This window comes from Papio anubis, chromosome 12, assembly GCF_008728515.1.
Source record: "Papio anubis isolate 15944 chromosome 12, Panubis1.0, whole genome shotgun sequence".
NCBI lineage: Eukaryota > Metazoa > Chordata > Mammalia > Primates > Cercopithecidae > Papio > Papio anubis.
In genome coordinates this window covers 73,836,623-73,857,198 of record NC_044987.1, presented here as the reverse complement: position 1 = coordinate 73,857,198, position 20,576 = coordinate 73,836,623, and the positions used below count along the sequence as shown (strand labels likewise).

At 37.1% G+C, this 20,576-nt stretch overlaps 1 protein-coding gene and 1 non-coding gene across 6 annotated transcripts in view; one reads left to right on the top strand and one right to left on the bottom strand.

Moving 5' to 3' along the window:
- COPB1 (COPI coat complex subunit beta 1) overlaps positions 1-20,576 on the top strand; it is a 48,361-nt gene that overhangs the window by 5,980 nt on the left and 21,805 nt on the right. For all 5 annotated transcript variants that reach the window (XR_002517060.2, XM_003910187.3, XM_003910188.4 and 2 more), the window contains 11 exons: positions 96-265; positions 2,943-3,057; positions 5,068-5,160; positions 7,136-7,273; positions 10,490-10,609; positions 12,858-12,965; positions 13,049-13,195; positions 14,230-14,375; positions 16,613-16,709; positions 17,705-17,865; positions 19,010-19,130. Coding sequence is in view for 4 of the 5 variants with exons in the window: in XM_003910187.3 (XP_003910236.1) it covers positions 96-265; positions 2,943-3,057; positions 5,068-5,160; positions 7,136-7,273; positions 10,490-10,609; positions 12,858-12,965; positions 13,049-13,195; positions 14,230-14,375; positions 16,613-16,709; positions 17,705-17,865; positions 19,010-19,130 (1,416 nt within the window). In the remaining variant the exon portion in view is untranslated. The remainder of the gene's footprint in view (positions 1-95; positions 266-2,942; positions 3,058-5,067; positions 5,161-7,135; positions 7,274-10,489; positions 10,610-12,857; positions 12,966-13,048; positions 13,196-14,229; positions 14,376-16,612; positions 16,710-17,704; positions 17,866-19,009; positions 19,131-20,576) is intronic.
- Positions 14,974-15,035, bottom strand: LOC116269864. The gene has a single exon (XR_004177678.1). It is a non-coding gene; the product is annotated as a U7 small nuclear RNA (small nuclear RNA).

The window sequence follows — 20,576 nt, the reverse complement described above, 5'->3', positions numbered from 1 at the left end:
TCTCAAATGTATTTTTTTTTCCATTGGAAAGTTTTGCATTAAAATTTTATTTTTGTAAAGAGCTGAAACTCAGCATATTTTAATTTTTATATCAGGATCTTCAGCATCCTAATGAATTTATTCGAGGATCTACTCTTCGTTTTCTTTGCAAATTGAAAGAAGCAGAATTGCTAGAACCTTTAATGCCAGCTATTCGTGCGTGTTTGGAGCATCGACACAGCTATGTTAGAAGAAATGCTGTTTTGGCCATCTATACCATCTATAGGTAAATAAAGATACTGCTTCAGCTTCATTTTGTGAAGACTGTTTAGTCTCTTAGACTAATGGTTCCAAAATGGTTGCTTGCAGACTGAATATAGCTTGGAGCTATGTTTTGTATGGCCAGCACTGTATATTTTATTATAAACATTGAAAAGTCAAAAGATCTGGCAGCGCGGGCCCTAGCTTCTGCATAACAACATTCTGCTGAACTTGGATAACAATAACCCCCTTTAAATAAGTTATATACTTTACAGTTTATGACAGTGCCTATCATTCTCAACCCTATTACTCCAAGCCACTTTATATGTTCACTTGCTTAGCTTTTAACTTTGGACTTTGTTTTAGAATTCTTTTTGTGGAATGTCGGTCTTTTCTTTTTACTGTCAGAAGCTTTGAGGAAGGACCTTTTTAAATGAGAAGGGCTACAGTTATAATTGATTCCAATTCTTAGAAAGCTGAAGATTTTGAAATTTTGTTTTGTTTTGAGATGGAGTTTCACTCTTGTTGCCCAGGCTGGAGCACAGTGGCGCGATCTCAGCTCACAACAACCTCCACCTCCTGGGTTCAAGTGATTCTTCTGCTTCAGCCTCCCAAGTAGCTGGGATTACAGGCACCCACCACCATGCTCAGCCAATTTTTGTATTTTTAGTAGAGACAGGGTTTCACCGTGTTGGCCAGGCTGGTCTCGAACTCCTGACCTGAAGTGATCCACCCGCCTTGGCCTCCCAAAGTGCTGGGATTGTAGGCGTGGGCTACCACACCTGGCTGAGATTTTGAATTTTTAAACCAATTCAAGGAATCAGATGAAGCTAGAATGCTCAGTTTTTACAGTCACAGGTATCAATTCATTAAGCGCTACAATGTAATGTTTATAAGCATCTTTGTACTTTAGTAGATGTGTTGGTTAAGATACAATTTCATAGTTATCTTACTATTAGATTTTATCCATTAAGGAAAGTGGTATTCTGGTTAATAATGTAGGTGAGCCAGGTGTGGCGGCTGATGCCTGTAATCCCAGCACTTTGGAAGGCCAAGGCAGGCCGATCACCTGAGGTCGGGAGTTCGAGACCAGCCTGACCAACATGGAAAACCCCGTCTCTACTAAAAATACAAAATTAGCCGGGCGTGGTGGCACATACCTGTAATCCCAGTTACTCGGGAGGCTGAGGCAGGAGAATTGCTCAAACCTGGGAGGCAGAGGTTGCGGTGAGCCAGGATCACACCATTGCACTCTAGCCTGGGCAACAAGAGCGAAACTCCATCTGAAAAATTAGAATAATAGTAATAATAATAATAATAATAATGATGTAGGTGAGTTCCTTTAATGTTACCATACAGACTACACAAATTTCAGAATTTAAACTATAGTGCATATAGAAAAATTAGGCCACTTATAAGACTGTTGGAAATTTGAACAAATTTGTTCAAATTTGTGAGATATGATGAATAATTAGTTTTACAAGAGTCCTCAATTTTAGAGAAACCTACCAATATATTTACAGAAGAAAGGATGCATTGCCTATTGCCTGTGATTTGCTTCAAAATAATATGGCAGGAGGGAAATTTGGCAAGGATATAGATGAAACAAAACTAGCTATGAATTAATAATTGTTGAAGCAAGGTGATGCATTTTATTAAGCTAGTGTTCACTCTTCTGTGTACTAATATTTCTAAATTTCCAAAAGAAGAGGCAAGTCAGTAAGTAAATAGCGCACAACTAATAAAATCCAAGGTACTATTTTCTTCCTCTTAATGTAATTCTTAATATATTGATATGCTTAAAATGTATGCACAACAGTTATTAGAGACACTAGTTAACAGATGGCATGTTGAATAAATCAGCTTTTTCTGTATTGAACTAGAAAACGTATAATTTGATAACTTAATAGATGAAGGTGTAACTTTGTGTTTCCTTCTCCCAGTTCCAATTGATTTGAAGTTTCAAACAGCAGGCTGGGCATGGTGGCTCATGTCTGTAATCCCAGCACTTTGGGAAGCCGAGGCGGGTGGATCACTTGAGGTCAGGAGTATGAGACAAGCCTGGCCAACATGGCAAAATGCCGTCTCTACTAAAAAAATAACAAAAATTCGCCTGGCATGGTGGTGCGTGCCTGTAGTCTCAGATACTCAGGAGGCTGAGGCAGGAGAATCACTTGACCTGGGAGGTAGAGGTTGCAGTGAGCTGAGATCACTCCACAGCACTCCAGCCTGGGCAAAAGAGCGAGACTCCGTTTCAAAAAAAAAAAAAGTTTTAAAAAGCAAATGAAATGGCTGGGCATGGTGGCTCACACCTGTAATCCCAGCACTTTGGGAGGCCAAGGTGGGCAAATCATGAGGTCAGGAGTTCAAGACCAGCCTGGCCAACATGGTGAAACCCCATCTCTAATAAAAATACAAAAAATTAGCTGGGCATAGTGGTGGGCACCCTATAATCCCAGCTACTCAGGAGGCTGAGGCAGGAGAATCGCTTGAACCCTGGAGGTGGAGGCAGCAGTGAGCTGAGATCGCACCACTGCACTCCAGCCCAGGCAACAGAGTAAGACTCTGTCTCCAAAAAAAAAAAAGCAAAAGAATAATTTATGTTGTAAAGTTTGATTAAATTTAATTTTGGTATTGTCCAGAGAGTTACTAAAATAGTAAAGTAGGTTTTTATTAAATATGGATATCTGTTTTATTTAAAGAAATTTTGAACATCTTATACCTGATGCTCCTGAACTGATACATGATTTTCTGGTGAATGAGAAGGATGCAAGTTGCAAAAGGAATGCATTTATGATGCTAATTCATGCAGATCAGGTGAAGTACTTTTGAAAAAATACTTTTATTACTGTATTTAAGTGAGAATTAAAAGTATTACATAGGCTTAATCATGGTTTAGTCAGTAATTTTGTTTATAGTTCATGTGGTTTGTGTATTTAGATAATTTTAGGCTTGTAGAAAAATACATTTTTTTTAACGCTTCTCTAAAATATTGCATACATATACATTCTTTTTTTTCAATTAAACATTGAAGAGGCATTTTAGAACAGCCACCTTACAGTTTTTTAAAATTGAAATTATTATGGCTGTGTTCTATTTTGGGGCTTTGATGACCTGTTCTTTCTTACGTCGGTATAGATCTAAAATTGTTTAGTAGAGAAAAATAGTAGCTTTGCATAGGTACATCCTTAGCCATGCCTGTGGAAATAGGTTGGCCTTCAGTGTAGATGTGTATCCTTTTAGGTTCTTCAGCTTTCATACGTGGGTGCCAACTCTGCATCCTGCTCTGCTGGTGGTTAAAGTATATGGATCTACTTTTGGTTAGCAATTACTCTGTACACCTTGATGCCATCTAATCTTGAAATTTTCTAGCCAGTATTTATCACCAAAATATGGGAAATAATATGCATGAAGACTGAAAAATATGGAGGCCTTCCATTCCTCTGAAATCTAGATACTGTTACTTTTTTCCCCCAGATCTTCCTTTAATGGATTGTCCCCTAATTATTTAAAATTGTGGTAACGTACACATAACAAAAATTATCACCTTAACCATTTTTAAGTGTTCCATGATTTTAAATACATTTATAATGTAGTACCATCACTACCTTCCATCCTCATAACTTTTTTTATCTTGCAAAGCTGAAACTCTGTACCCATCAAAAAAAAAAATCCTTATTACCATTTCCTCCCAGTCCCTGGCAACCACCATTCTACTTGCTGTCTCTGTGATTTTGACTACTCTAAGTAGTCCATGTAAGTGGAATCATACAATATTTGTCCTTTTGTAACTGGCTTATTTCGCTTAGCATAATGTCTTCAAGGTTCATTTATGTTGCAGTATGTGTTGGAATTTCTTTCCTTTTTAAGGCTAAGTAATACCTGATTGTAAATATATGCCACATTGGGTTTACCTGTTCATCCATTGGTGGACGCTTGGGTTACTTCAACCTTTTAGCTATTAGGAATAATGCTATTGTGAACGTAGATGTACACGTATCTGTTTGAGACTTTGCTTTCTGTTCTTTTGGGTATATACTCAGAAGTGGAATTACTGAATATACAGCACTTCTGTTTTTAATTTTTTTAGAAGCTGCCATACTGTTTTCCACAGCAGCTCTACCATTTTACATTCCACTGGTAGTGCACAAGAGTTCCAGCTTCTCCACATTCTTGCTAACACTTGTTACTATTTTTTTTGATAGTAGCAACGTTAATGGGCATGCGAAGCAGTATTCGATATTGTCATTTTGTCTTCCTAAACAAGATTATGAGAAAGCTGTTTATATGAGCCACAGTGTTTTGTCCTCTTGTGTAATTGGTTTTACTGACCAATGCTTTTGGCATTATGCTGTTAACCTACATTAAGGGACATAATCAGAAATAGTCCAATAAAATTTATTGATACTTTTACTGGAGAGATGTTTTCAGTATTGTAGTTCTTTATATTACAATGTCCAATATATGAGAACACATAGGAGATTTTTCTTTTAGGTCTCAGTAATAGGAATAACTATATACCTAAGCAGCTGGTTTTGATTGTATGGATACCCTGAATCCCATAACACATAGTTTTTCCCTCTTTGGTTTAGCTGCTAGAAAATCAGACCCCAGGTTTGTGGCTCATTTCCAGAAAATATATTTAACTTTATGTCTTATATTTTATATGTTAACTTTATTCTTGATTTTTGTTCCCAATTAATATCTCTTTGCCCTGATCTCCTCATTGGTTTTATATTAAGTTGTAGTGTGTGTATTTTTTTAAGATGCATTAAGTTCTTCTATTGAATGAGGTGGCGGACAATAAATATATTCTTATTTTTTTAGGATCGAGCTTTGGATTACTTAAGTACTTGTATTGATCAAGTTCAAACATTTGGAGACATTCTGCAGTTGGTTATTGTTGAACTGATTTATAAGGTAAGAATGATAATCTATGATGGGTAAAATAAACTCAGCAGTTTAAGACAGGGTTAAATAGTTTCTTTCTGGGATAATAATTGCTAGGATAATATATTTTAATAGTATAAATATTTTATAGCATAGCCTAGTAAAGCCTTTTTTTCTTTTACTTTTGGTTTATTGTGTTTTCCAAGTAGAATACTTGCTTATATCCTTTCTAAACCTCCATAAAGATTCTGATAAAAATTCATGGCTTGAGCCAGTGTAGCTCACATAAATCATTGTGAACTTCCCAGTCACTGAATAGATTATGAATTAGGCTTTAGAATAAAATTCAAGATTTTCTTGAGCGTATATCAGACTACTAAAATCAAACAAAAAAGCCTTAAATACTTTTTATGTTCCCTGTTTGTAAAAGAGAATAGAAAAAATTTAAATGCATGAAATATGACATTGTAGGCCATTGACAGGAAATCTAAAACCAGCTAAGAATTTTGGATTTTTAAATGAAGTACTATATTGGCAATACTTTAATGTGATATATCCTTTGAAAGAGTTTATTACATCTTAATGTTCTGATAAAAGGTACAGTAAGATCCAACTTTGCTATTGATACCATTAGAGGCCAACAAAACGTAGGTCCAGATGACTTTATTAAATACAATAGTATGGTCAAAACATCTGTGGTAGACACTACTAACTGATTATAGCTGTCTTTGCTTCTGTAAGAAGGGGCTGCTCTTAACACAAGGTACCAGTAGTTTGAAATGGAAGTTTAAAATGAAACGAAGACTGGTAAATATACAGTTTTTGTTTTCGTTTTTTGTGTTTTTTGGTGGAGTCTCGCTCTGTTGCACAGCCTGGAGTGCAGTGGCACGATCGTGGCTCTCTGTTGCCTCTACCTCCTGGGCTCAAGCGATTCTCCTGCCTCAGCCTCCTAAGTAGCTGGAATTACAGGTGCATGTCACTGTACCGAGCTGATTTTTGTATTTTTAATGGAGATGGGGTTTCACCATGTTGGCCAGGCTGGTCCCAAACTCCTGACTTCGTGATCTGCCCACTTCAGCCTCCCAAAGTGCTGGGATTACAGGCGTGAGCCACCATGCCCAGCCTATAGTTCTTTTTAATTCATGTGTGTTAGGATGCCGCTGAGGTTCTCAAAATTAGCAGTTCTCTGCTATCTAATGACTTGTTTAGTAGGGTCCATGTTTTAGTAAAAGGGAATAGCTTTTAAGTCATGTCTATGTAATAGAGATTGGACTATATATATTTTAGGAAAATCTAATATGAATACTGACTTCAAAAGAGAAAAAATAAGGGATATTTGCTATGCAAGTAAAGGTATCAGGATGCGTTTAGATGGGATAGAAATTTTTAGTTTTCTCTCCAAAGTTGAATACAGTCTCAAATAATAAGTAGTAGTACTTGGGAAAAATGTGTTATCTTTCTTGCTTGAAAAACTGGTATTTTCCTTTTATTAGCTATTGAGATTTATATCATCCGTCATGTTTCTCTTTGGCATCCAGAATAAAAATGTAGGACCAAATTTAATATCCTGTGACAGTACCCATATTAGTGTACTGGGTTAATGTGTCCTTACTTTTGTTACTTTACATTTTCTTTTTCTCTTTCACTTGTGTATAACATACACATGTTTTAAGCCATCAGAAAACCTTTTATGAAACAGTAAAAATATAAATTATGATGGGATGAATAAATGAATGCATAGCTATAAAAATTACTTCGTTCACACCATCCTAAAGCCATTTCTTATCTATGTTTTTGTTGGCCTCTTACTTCTTTCTGAAATTACCAGTGTTGTGTCATAGTGTCTTATCCCATTTTGGCTGACATTTTCATATGTCCTCATAAGACTGTTCTTAGCTTTCATATTGAGAAAACTAGCATACCATAAGCTGATGTTCATGAAAAAACTCCATTTGAAAACAAGCGTTCCTGAAATCAGTTGAAGTCTTAATGTTTTCTTCTCCAGGTCTGTCATGCTAATCCATCAGAAAGAGCTCGTTTTATTCGCTGCATCTATAACTTACTACAGTCATCCAGCCCTGCTGTAAAATATGAAGCTGCTGGGACATTAGTGACACTCTCTAGTGCACCAACTGCAATCAAGGTACTGTGTATTTCTTTTGAGGCCAGATTAGGTGATTGATTTTCTGTCTTAGCACTCTTGATTTAGTGACATTGCAATTCACTATGTGGTTACATGGCACAGAGAGAACAACTACAAATTTTATAAAACTATTTGATGCTTTACATTGTTCATCCTTCCTTCTTTTCTTCCTTCCTGCTTTCATACACATGTATATAGATACAGACAGAGAATGACAGTACAATTAACCTCTGACAACACAGGTTCAAACTGCGCAAGTCCACTTATACATGGACTTTTTTTCCACTTCTGCTACTCCTGAGACAGCAAGACCAATCCCTCTTCCTCTTCCTCCTCCTCCTTAGCCTACTCAGTGTAAAGAGGTTGGGAATGAAGACCTTTATGATGATCTACTTCCTCTTAATGAGTAGTAAATATTTTCCATACGCTTTTCTTAACATTTTCTTTTTTCTAGCTTACTTGATTGTAAGAATATATAATACATTTAACATATGAAATACGAGTTTTTGTTTTGTTTTGTATGAGACAAGGTATTGCTTTGTCACCCAGGCTGGAGTGGGGCAATCTTGGCTCACTGCAACCTCCACCTCCCGGGTTCAAGCAATTCCCCTTCCTCAGCTTCCCGAGTAGCTGGGATTACAGGTGCCCACCACTATGGCCCATCTTATTTTTTGTATTTTTAGTAGAGATGGAGTTTCACCATGTTGGCCAGGCTGATCTCGAACTCTAGACCTCAAGTGATCCGCCCACCTCAGCCTACCACAATGCTGGGATTATAGGCGTGAGCCACCACGCCTGACCACAAAACATGTTTTAATCAACTGTGTTATTGGTAAGGCTTCTGGCCAACGGTAGGTTATTAGTAGTTAAGTTTTTGGGGAGTCAAAAGTTATGTGTGTGGCTGGGCACAGAGGCTAACACCTAAAATCCCAGCACTTTGGGAGGCAAAGCTGGGAGGATTGCTTAAAACCGGGAGTTTGAGACCAGCCTGGGCAACAGAGACAGACCCTATCTGTACAGAACATTTTTTTTTAATTAGCTGGTGCTAGGTGTGGTGGTGCATGCCTGGAGACTCAGTACTTTGGGAGGCCAAGGTGGGATGATTGTTGGAGGCCAGGAGTTCGAGGTTGCAGTGAGCTATGGTGGTGCCACTGTACTCTAGCCTAGGCAACAGAGCAAGACAAAAAATAATATGAATTAGCTGGGCATGGCGGTGTGTGCTTATAGTCCCAGCTATTCTGAAGACTGAGGCATGAGGATAGCTTGAGCCCAGGAGTTCAAGACTGCAGTGAGCTCTGATTACTCCAGCCTAGGTGAAAGAGTGAGACCCTGTCTCTAAGAAAATAAAAATTAAAAGAAAAATGTTACATGTAGATTTTAAGTTTTAGTGAGTGTTTTCAATAATAGAGTATTACCTTTCTCCCTTTCTGTAATTTATTCTATCAAGACTATATCAGCAACCCCTAATCTATTCAGAGAATGAGCTGTTCTAAAAGCCAAATTGTTTAAATTAGAGAATTTACTGCTTTACCCTCCAAAACTTGAAATTTTTTTTTATTTTTTATTTTGAAATGATTTTAAACTTACAGAAAAATTGCAAACATAGTACAAAGTCCTTTTTTTTTTTTGGTTTTTTGTTTGTTTGTGTTTGAGATGGAGTCTCACTCTGCTGCTCAGGCTGGAGTGTAGGGGCATGATCTTGGCTCACTGCAACCTCCGCCTCCCAGGTTCAAGTGGTTCTCCTGCCTCAGCGTCCTGAGTAGCTGGGACTACAGGCGCACGCCACCACACCCAGCTAATTTTTGTATTTTCAGTAGAGACGGGGTTTCACCATGTTGGCCAGAATGGTCTTGATCTCCTGACCTTGTGATCCACCCACCTCGACCTCCTAAAGTGCTGGGATTATAAGCGTGAGTCACCACACCTGACCGGGACATAGTTCTTATATATTCTTCACCGAGCCTTTCTCATATGTTCACATCTTCTATAATCATTGTATAATTGTCAAAACTACAAAATTAACATTAGAACCATATTATTAACCAAACTACAGGCTTTATTTATATTTCATCAGTTTTTCCACTGATGTCCGTTTTTTGTTCAGGATCTAATCTGGGATCTCATATTGCATTTAGTGGTCATATCATAGTTTCCGCCAGTCTGTGCTAGTTCTCAGTCATTTATTATTTTTCGTGACCTTGACGCATTTGAAGAAGACTGGCTGGTTTGTTTGTAAAATATCCCTCAACTTGGGTTTGTCTGTTTTCTCAGATTGAGGTTGTACATTTTTGGAAAGAATACCACAGAAGTGATGTGTCCTTCTCAGTGTATCTTATCAAGGAGTACATGATTTCTATATGTCTTATTACTGATGATGTTAACCTTGATCAGTGAAGGTGCTGTCTGCCAGATCTTCCAGTTTCATGATTTCTTCTGGTATAATCAGTAAATGTTGTAGGGGGGAGATACTTTGAAACTATGCAAATATATACTGTTGTTCCTCAAATTCACACCTACTTATTTCAGCATCCATCAGTGGATTTTCTTACAATTGTTGCTATGGTATTCTAATGGTGGTTTTCTGTTTCTCTCATTCAATATTTATTAATGAAATTCTTGTGCAGAGAAGGGCTGTTCTTTCTCTTCCCTCCCTCCCTTCTTTTCCTTCCTTCTTTCTTTATATCAGTATGGATATTTTATTCTATCATTCTAAAATACTTTACACATTTTTTGTCTTAATAATTATTATAAATACTAAAATATTTTAACAACTCTGGGTGATCTTTACATTCTTGTTTCTGTACTGCAATGCAGATGAGTTAGACTTTGCCTCTAAACTGAAATATGCTTAATAGATGTACTTCTTGGGATTTTTTTCCAGCTTTTTTCTGGCTTGTTCCTTAGTTTCAATCCTTAATTTTTGGCTGTTAGTAAGTATTTCTACCTGTAGCAGCTTTTTTTCATCCTTTTAATTTGTAATGCCTCTAATCTTCTGTAAGTTTGAAAAATAACAAGGGACTAGAGGAACCCATTCCTCAGAACAAAATGTATAATGTATAAACTCTAGTACAGGGATTAATTAATGAGTGTATTGTGCCTTCATGGGAGTGTGTGGGTGTGGGTGTGCACGCGTGCACACGCACGCGCATGCTTATTTTCAGAATTTATGTTTACGATAGATGAATAAGTTCTTAAAATGTTTCTTTTTTTATATAGGCTGCTGCTCAGTGTTACATTGATTTAATTATTAAGGAGAGCGACAACAATGTAAAACTCATAGTTTTGGATCGCTTGATAGAATTAAAAGAGCATCCTGCTCATGAACGAGTATTACAGGTAAGTGTTATCTGAAAGAGAGAGATCCTAAATGAAATATTTTTCAAATTTAGGTCATTCTCAAGCTTTGCCCATCTTGGTTAACCTAAATGCTTGAAAACTGAGCGGTTTATATTTTGATCAGCTAAAGTGTTAATTATGGAGTCATCATAGACTTTTGGGGTATTATCTTTACCATAAAAAAAAAATTTCTAAAATGGCTCGGTGTGGTGGCTCATGCCTGTAATCCCAGCACTTTGGGAGGCAGAGATGGGCAGATCATCTGAGGTCAGGAGTTTGAGACCAGCCTGGCCAACGTGGTAAAACCCAGTCTGTACTAAAAATACAAAAATTAGCTGGGCGTGGTAAGGTGCATCTGTAATCCCAACTACTTGGGAGGTTGAGGGCAGGAGAATCACTTGAACCCAGGAGGCAGAGGTTGCAGTGAGCTGAGATCGCACCACTGCACTGTAGCCTGGGCAACAGAGTGAGACTCTGTCTCAAAAAAAAAATTTTTTTTCTAAAATAAATCGATATTATCTTTTTTATCTTTTTGGTTTGTACTGTATTGACTATTCTTAGGGAGAGTGACATACTCATTTTAATTTGAATATAATTTACATTTCATGGAAAATTATTATCCAATTGATTGAGAACAAAAGTTGATCTGATTCTAGAAAATTATCACCATATTTGTTTAATCCATGAGAATAATAATGGTTATAAAAATAAAACCCCATGACAGGTAAATGCAATCTGATCTTGGATCAGAACAACAGCAACAACAAATTTCTATGAAGGACATTATTGGGACAGATTGAGAAATATGAATATGGTGTGTATATTAGTTAATAGTATTGATCAATGTTAAATTCTCTGGTAATTATAATGTGGTTATATAAGAAATTATCCTTACCCTTGAGAGAGATACACTAAAATGATTAGCAGTAAAGAGCAAATGTGGGCCGGGTGCAGTGGCTCATGCCTATAATCGCAACACTTTGGGAGGCTGAGGTGGGTGGATCTCCTGAGGTCAGGAGTTCGAGACCACCCTGACCAATATGGTGAAACCCTGTATCCATTAAAAAATACAAAAATTAGCCGGGTGTGGTGGCGTGCTACTGTAGTCCCAGCTACTCGGGAGGCTGAGACAGAAGAATTGCTTGAACCCAGGAGGCAGAGGTTGCAGTGAGCCAAGATCTTGCCACTGCACTCCAGCCTGGGCGACAGAGCGAAACTCCATCTCAAAAAAAAAAAAAAAGCAAATGTGGGAAGATATTAACTGGTGAATGTAGGTGAAGGATATACAGGAGTTCACTCTTAGAACTTTTTTATCAGTTTCAAATTGTTTTTAAGTATGCATCTTTTTTTTTTTTTTTTTTTTGAGACGGAGTCTCGCTCTTTCCCCCAGGCTGGAGTACAGTGGCCGGATCTCAGCTCACTGCAAGCTCCGCCTCCCGGGTTTACGCCATTCTCCTGCCTCAGCCTCCCGAGTAGCTGGGACTACAGGCGCCCGCCACCACGCCCGGCTAATTTTTTGTATTTTTAGTAGAGACGGGGTTTCACCGTGTTAGCCCGAATGGTCTTGATATCCTGACCTCGTGATCCGCCCGTCTCGGCCTCCCAAAGTGCTGAGATTACAGGCTTGAGCCACCGCGCCCGGCCAAGTATGCATCTTTTAAATGTTACATTTTCCTGTGGAGTCAAATAATATTATCACACTTAACAAAATTGTTAATAATTTATTAATGTTATCTAATACCAAGTCTATATGTAGATTTTCCTAGTTGTCCCAAAAGCCCTTTTTGTTTAGTTTGCCTATTTTGTAACCATGCATCATATCTGGTGGTTATGCCCTTTCAGTCTCTTAATTTTGGACAGTATCTTTTTTTTAATGACACTGATTTGTTGAAGAGACCAGACCAGTAATACTATAAAATGCTCCTCTTTCTGGATGTGTATGGCTACTTTCTTATGTTTAGCTTGTTCTTTTGACTTCTGTTACTTTCTATAAACTGTAAGTTGGAGCTTGAGCTTTAACTTGACAAAGTCGAAGTAAACATTGTCAGTTTGAATGTGTCATGTGCTATTATTTAATATCGCAGTGTATCAGGAGACCCAAAATATCTAGTTCTTCCACCACTAGTGGTTTTGTTATTGATTAAAGAATTAACGTGATGCTAGATAAACCCCACCATTCTGTAGTATATATACTTTTCTTGTGACCAGAAAGATTGGTGTTAATTCCTGATTTTTTCTTCTTTTTTAGGATCTGGTTATGGATATCCTAAGAGTATTGAGCACACCAGACTTAGAAGTACGAAAGAAAACTCTGCAGTTAGCACTGGATCTTGTCTCTTCTAGGAATGTTGAAGAGGTAAAACAAAACTCTGACAGCACTTTGTAGCTATCAGGCCCAAATGTGATATAACTCTCACTTATTTTTGCTTCATTCTATAGCTGGTTATTGTCCTGAAGAAGGAAGTGATAAAAACTAATAATGTGTCTGAGCATGAAGATACTGACAAATACAGACAACTCCTAGTGCGAACATTGCATTCCTGTTCTGTCCGATTTCCAGATATGGCTGCAAATGTTATTCCTGTGGTATGTAATTCTGATCACTTTAATTTTGAAATTCTCTAATAGATTTTTTTTAAAAAGCTAGTTATTTGACAGTCAAACTCCAGAAATCTCAACTGCCTGGGACCATTAAATCTCATGGTGAGAAGTGATCTTTATGTCTACCTCTACCTTTAAGCTCAGAAGGGTGAGGACTGTGACTTCTTTCACTTACATATTCATCTAAAAAACAAAAACAGTGACTAAAAAAATAGCTTTGCATATTATTTTAATTGATGATATAGTTACCTAAAGTAAAATTATGCTGTGTGTATGTATTATTCAGTAAGGCAAATAGGTACTTATTTTAAATAGCTTTAGCTCTTAAAGGAATCAGTTATAGGAAAAATTAACATACCTATAATATTTTGCTGTCACTATCAGATAAGTGAGATATGTTATTATAATTTGATTTTTGCCTCTGAGCTCTTGAGTTCTTTCTAAAATGATTTTACTTTTAGTTACAATTTAGGAGGATCAAATTCATTTATTTTGAGTTTTGGATCTCTGGCTTATCTTTTATCATAAAACAGAAAAGCCATTGTGACTTTCTTTACATAATAGCACTTGTCTCTCAATTTACATTTTGTTGTGTATTTGAAAATTATTAAGAATTACAAGGGTCAGTCTTGGCGGTTCATATCTATAATTTGAGCACTTTGGGAGCGCTAGGCAAGAGGATTACTTGAGGCCAGGAGTTCGAGACCAGCCGATGCAATATAGGCAGACCCTGTCTCTACAAAAAAATTAATATTAGCTAGGCATAGTGTCATGCCTGAAGTGCTAGCTCCTGGGGAGGCTGAGGTTGCTGGAGGATCACTTGAGCCCAGGAGTTCAAGGCTGCAGTGAGCTATGATTGTGCCACTATACTCTAGCCCGGGCAGCAGAGCAAGACCCTGTCTCTTAGAAAACAACAAAAAAATTACATTCTTTATAAATTTATTGATTTATTTATTGTCCTAGATAATTTTCTTTTGGAAAATTGCTAGCTCTATTTTCCCTTTTTTTTTTTCTTTTAGTTAATGGAATTTCTCAGTGACAATAATGAAGCAGCAGCTGCTGATGTCTTGGAGTTTGTTCGTGAAGCCATTCAGCGCTTTGATAACCTGAGAATGCTTATTGTTGAGAAGATGCTTGAAGTCTTTCATGCTATTAAATCTGTCAAGTATGTTTAAAATACATTTAAATGTGAGGTCAAGTAAGCATTTTATCTTTAAAGGGTCGGTTGATAGAAAATAGAATGGAGAGGACAATCAAGCCGAAATAAGACAAGTGTAACAACAAGCATCATGCTTCCTCTACTGTCAGTTAATCCACAATATATGGCCAAAAATAATTTTTTTTAGGAGTGATTTAGCTCAGTGTCTCTATTCTGATTTTCTCTAAAACATTTTTAATCTTAAAGTAACTAAAGAGCATATTTCTAAATGTCATCACTTTTTGGCTATTACTATTATTTGTATCTTCCTTTCACATTTAATGAAGAGAAAGATTGAAAATGCAACCTAAATCTGTCTTTTCCTTCAGAGAGCCTTTGCTAATGAGAAAGGACTGTTGCATCTAACTTTTGCTTCATTTAAAGCATTTGATAGATAGTCTATAACAGACTTGAAGTATGTCTAAGATAGGAAGGAAGGGACAAGTACAAAATTGTTTTTATGATATGAAAATATATTAATATTTATGGAAGTGAACAGAACAGGATTTACTTCTTTTGTGAAAAAAAGAATCATATTAAGGATTTGCTTTTTTTTCTTTTGTGGGAGGGCTTTCCAGCAAAAACTGGAAAGCCTGCTAAACAAATTTTAAAAGAGCTATAACACTAAGGATTTGTTTTTAACAGCCATAATCTCTTAGAGCTTTGGTTTCTATAATTAATTTTTTCTGAATAAATTTAATTAAAATCTTAGGGGAAAGATGACTAAGGACTTTATTCAGTTTAACATTGTAAACTAAAGAATTGTTGGCTGGGTATGGTGGCTCACACCTATATTCCCAGCACTTTGGGAGGCCAAGGTGGGAGGATTGCTGGATGTCAGGAGTTGGAGACCAGCCTGGGCAACATGGTGAGACTTTGTCTCTATTTATTTTTTTAATCTAAATGAATGAATGAATGGTTGCTTTCTTTACTATTATTTTTTTTACTGATCCCTTGTACTTCTTTTGTTTCCATCGTTTAGTTCAACACCTTGCCTCTCTTTTCAGTGACTGAAAATAAAAAGTGAATTACTTTGTACATTAAAACAATACATTCCTGGTTTTCTTTTTTTATTTTATTTTATTCTTTTTTTTTTAAGAGAGATGAGGGCCTTGCTATGTTGCCCAGGCTGGTCTTGAACTCCTGGACTCAAGCAATCCTCCCACCTCATCCTCCACAGATGTTGGGATTACAGGTGTGAGCCACCATGCCTGGCCATAAAATAATACATTTCTTACAATAGTAAGTGATAAAGCCAAATTTACCTTCACTGTGTCCTAAATGGACACTTTTCTGTGAAACATTTTGGTATTTTATTTTTACTGCTAGTTTTACCAGTTTTAGAATGTTCCTAATAATTAATAAGAACAGTTATTTTACTTTTAATCTTTGTGATTTCTGGAGAGAACTGAAACCTAGGTTTTGTTAGATTCTTTCTGAAATGTTTATCTAAAATACTTTAGAACTGCAGAATCTTGTTGGTTTTTGTTTTTTGTTTTTTCGTTATTGAGACAGAAACTTGCTCTGTCACCCAGGCTAGAGTGCAGTGGCACGATCTCAGCTCATTGCAACCTCCGCCTCCTGGATTCAGGCAGCTCTTTTTTTTTTTTTGAGAGGGAGTCTTGCTCTGTCGCACAGCCTAGAGTGCAGTGGTGCAATCTCAGCTCACTGCAACTTCTGCCTCTCATGTTCAAGCGATTCTCCAGCCTTAGTCTCCCAAGTAGCTGAACTGCAGGCACCTGCCACCGCATCCAGCTAATTTTTTTTTTTTGTATTTTCTTGTATTATCAGTAGAGATGAGGTTTCACCCACCGTGTTTGTCAGGCTGGACTTGAACTCCTGACCTCAGGTGATCCACCTACCTCAGCCTTCCAAAGTGCTGGGATTACAGTAGCCACTGTGCCCGGTCTCAAGCAGCTCTTATGCTTCAGTTTCCTCAGTAGCTGAGATTACAGATGTGCACCACCATGCCCGGCTGATTTTTGTATTTTTAGTAGAGATGGGATTTCACCATGTTGCCCAGGCTGGTCTCGAGCCCCTGGGCTCAAGTGATCTGCTGGCCTTGGCCTCCCAATGTTCTGGGATTACAGGCATGAGCCGCTGTGCCTGGCCCTTGTTTTTATTTGTGCTTAAATTAACAAAGAAAGATCTCTGCTTCAAGATTTGTCTGCCAAGTTCACGTTTCAGATCTTGTATTGCCCTAGGATTTACCGAGGAGCATTATGGATCCTGGGAGAATACTGTAGTACCAAGGAAGACATTCAGAGTGTGATGACTGAGATCCGCAGGTCCCTTGGAGAGGTATGTTTTACTTTAGTAAATGCTACTTTATATGGTAGTTTTTCCTTTAGGAAAATCTGACTTTTTTGTAGTGATTTGCTTTTGTGTTTTTACTTACATTATTTACACTCTAGGTTAGATTTTGTTTGAACAAAATATTCTGTGTTTATTAAAAAAAAAAAAAATTCAGAAGAAGCAGCTTGTAAAATTCTGCTTTAGCCTGTATTTTGAAGGAACAATGCCTTAGAGTAAGTAAGTCTGACTTTAGAATATTTATGTACTAAAACTGACAGTATTCTTCATCCTAACAACCTTATGGTAGAATAGAAAGAGCAGTGGACTCATTGTCAGGAGACCTGACAATTAGTTCTAGTCATTGTTCTGTCCACAGTTAGCTGGAGGACCTTGAATATAAGTTCCTCAACCTAACTAGACATCAGTTTTTTTTCACCTATAAAATAAAGAAATTAAAATAGGTAATAATTAAATACTCTTAGTGCTCTTACATTAGATGATGGACTGGTATTGAGTAATAAATACATAATAGCCATTCAGTTAATTTAAAAGTTGATGAATTTATTATGTACAAATAAGTCAGATTTATTTCATTTTAGAAGGATGAGTACTGTTTTGGTTAAAATTTCAAGAAAAGGAATGAAGAAGAGGAATAAGGCTTAATGACCATCTACTTTGTGTTAGACACTGTCCAGTGCATTTTTCTATTAGGTAAAATGTGTGGAAAGAATTAAGATTTCCACTTAACAGATTAAGAAACTGAGGTCCAAAGTAGTAAGTGGCAGAGTGAGAATTCAAACCCTGGAATATCCATCTCTGAAGCCCCTGTTCTACCCACTACATTGTCCTGGGAAGGAAATAAATTGAAAGCAGAGTTCCCAGTTCCAAAAATCCCATTAGGGTAATGGGATTTCTTTTTTAGAGAAACAATCAAATATTTAAATATTATTTTGCTTGCTGTTGATACTATTACTAAAATGATGTTTCCAATTGACTTTTAGATCCCAATTGTAGAGTCAGAAATAAAGAAAGAAGCTGGTGAATTAAAACCTGAAGAAGAAATAACTGTGGGGCCAGTTCAGAAATTGGTTACTGAAATGGGTACCTATGCAACTCAGAGTGCCCTTAGCAGTTCTAGACCCACCAAGAAAGAGGAAGACAGGTAATGTATGACACATTATTACTCTGCCAGCTGTACTATTTTTATTATTACTCTTGTATGTAAAACAGTCAAATGATTTCTTTTCTCTTGTTTTTGCAACCAAAATGAAAATATTTGCCATTTAAGGTACTTGAGAAGAGGAAGATGTTTAAGTTCATCCCCCTAGAAATTGTATTGATGGTTTTAATCTTCTGTCCCTTCCAGTGTTTTTATGGAAATAACTGTTCTGTTTAAACTCAAATTATTTTTACTCAGAAAATGCTAAGTGGGGGTAACTGATGATATTTGAGTTTTGTTGTTTATTAGCATCTGAAAACATTTTGAAGATTTTTCAATTTCTAAATGATGGAATAAAATTGTGCATTTTTCTATTAAGTAAATTTTAATGGTGAAGATGGTGAAATCTATGCCTAAAATTTTATTGAATACCCATTAAGTGCTAGGCATTGTGCTAAGTAGTATAGTCTTGACAATAAGCCTTTGAGATAGAATATATTATCTCCATTTTATGGAAGAGGAATTTGAGACTTAACTAGTAGATAAATAGGTAAGCTGGAATTTGAATGTACTTCATTAGCTGCAATTACATATGCCCTTAATTAAATATTTTATCTTTCCATATTCTGTTGGCTTTTGTGTCATTTGAAGATAAATTGTCTTTTTTTGAGACAGAGTCTTGCTCTGACGGCCAGGCTGGAGTGCAGTGGCACAATCATGGCTCACTGCAATCTGTCTCCTGGGCTCAAGCAATTCTGTTGCCTCAGTCTCCTGAGTAGCTGGGATTACAGATGTGTGCCACCATGCCCAGCTAATTTTTGTATTTTTAGTAGAGACAGGGGTTTCACCATGTTGGCCAGGCTGTCCTCGAACTCCTGACCTCAGGTAGTCCGCCTGTCTTGGCCTCCCAAAGTGCCAGGATTACCGACGTGAGCCACTGCACCTGGCCAAAGTTATGTTTTAAAGTCATGTATTACTTTTCTTTTTCCTTCTTTCTTCTGGGAGCTAAGGTGTTAGTTAACTGAGGTATTCTTATCACTGAAGGATGGTAGGAAGAGTGTTTAATAGGCCTATATCAATCATTTATGCAAAAGCTGCATGCTGCTTAACAAGTTGGTGGATTTGATTTTCCTTGATTGCTTTGCAGACCTCCCTTGAGAGGATTCCTTCTGGACGGAGATTTCTTTGTTGCTGCGTCCCTTGCCACAACTCTGACCAAGATTGCATTGCGCTATGTAGCTTTGGTTCAGGAGAAGAAAAAGCAAAATGTAGGTTCATTTATTGTACATTTATGCAACAATTAAACATTGAGTGCCTACTATATGCATTGAACAGTGAGGTATGCAAAAATTAATACCAAGTTTCTATCATGGAAGAGTTTATGATTTAATAGCAGAAGTGGACACGATAATACATTACTCTAAAATTGATAAAGTATCTTCCTCTTCTGTTTGGACTTTAAAAAAATTAAAATTGACAACGTGATATAATAATAATGTCATGTGATTATTCCAGTGGAAGAGATAAAGGATTTATGAAGTCACTTCAGTTTGCTAGGATTAGTTTAGGACCAGCGAAGGAAGTGTCCTTCTCTCCAGCATCTGCATCCATTCGGTTATTGTCTGTTTTATCCCAGAATGTCTTTTAAATTATTCTCATCTGTAGTTCATACCTTCGTTGTAGCTTCTGACTGTTGTGACCAAACACCCATTTACAATGGTATGCAGTTTGTCCTCCATGTTCACAGTTTCTGCACCTGCAGATTCAACCAACTATGGATTGAAAATATCTTTTTTAAAAAACGATAAACAGTAAAAATAATAGAAATTTGAAAACAATACAGTGTAACAATTATTTACATAGCATTTACAGGCATACTTCATTTTATTGCCCTTTGCACATACTGCTTTTTTTTTTTTTTTTTAAATAAATGCAGGTTTGTGGGAACCCTGAGTTGAGCAAGTCTGTTGGCACCATTTTTCCAAATAAGCATATGCTCACTTCATATGTCTGTATTACATTTTGGTAATTCTCACAATGTTTCAAACTTTTTCATTATTATTACATCTATTATGGTGATCTGTGATCAGTGATCTTTAAAATGTTATTATCATAGTTGTTTTGGGATGCCAGGAACCATTCCCATATAAAGCAGTAAACGTAATAATTGTTGTGTGTATGTTCCGACTACTCCACCGACTGGCTGTTACCCCATCTCTCTCCTTCTCCTTGGGCCTCCCTACTCCCTGAGATACCACAATATTGAAATTAGGCTGGTTAATAATCCTACAATGGCTTCTAAGTGAAAGGAAGAGTCACATGTCTTTCACTTTAAATCAGAAGTGAGAAATAATTAAACTTAATGAGGAAGGCATGTCAAAAGCTGAGGTAAGCCAAAAGCTTCTTTTGCCAAGTAGGTAGCCAAATTGTGCATGCAAAGGAAACGCTCTTAAAGGAAGTAAAAGTGCTACTCCAGTAAACATGGGAATGATAAGAAAGAGAAACAGCTGCTGGGCGTGGTGACTCATGCCTGTAATCCCAGCACTTTGGGAGGCCGAGGCAGGCGGATCACGAGGTCAGGAGTTCGAGACCAGCGTGGCCAACATGGTGAAATTCTGTCTCTACTGAAAATACAAAAATTAGCTGGGTGTGGTGATGGGCGCCTGTAATCCCAGCTACTCAGGAGGCTGAGGCAGGAGAATTGCTTGAACCTG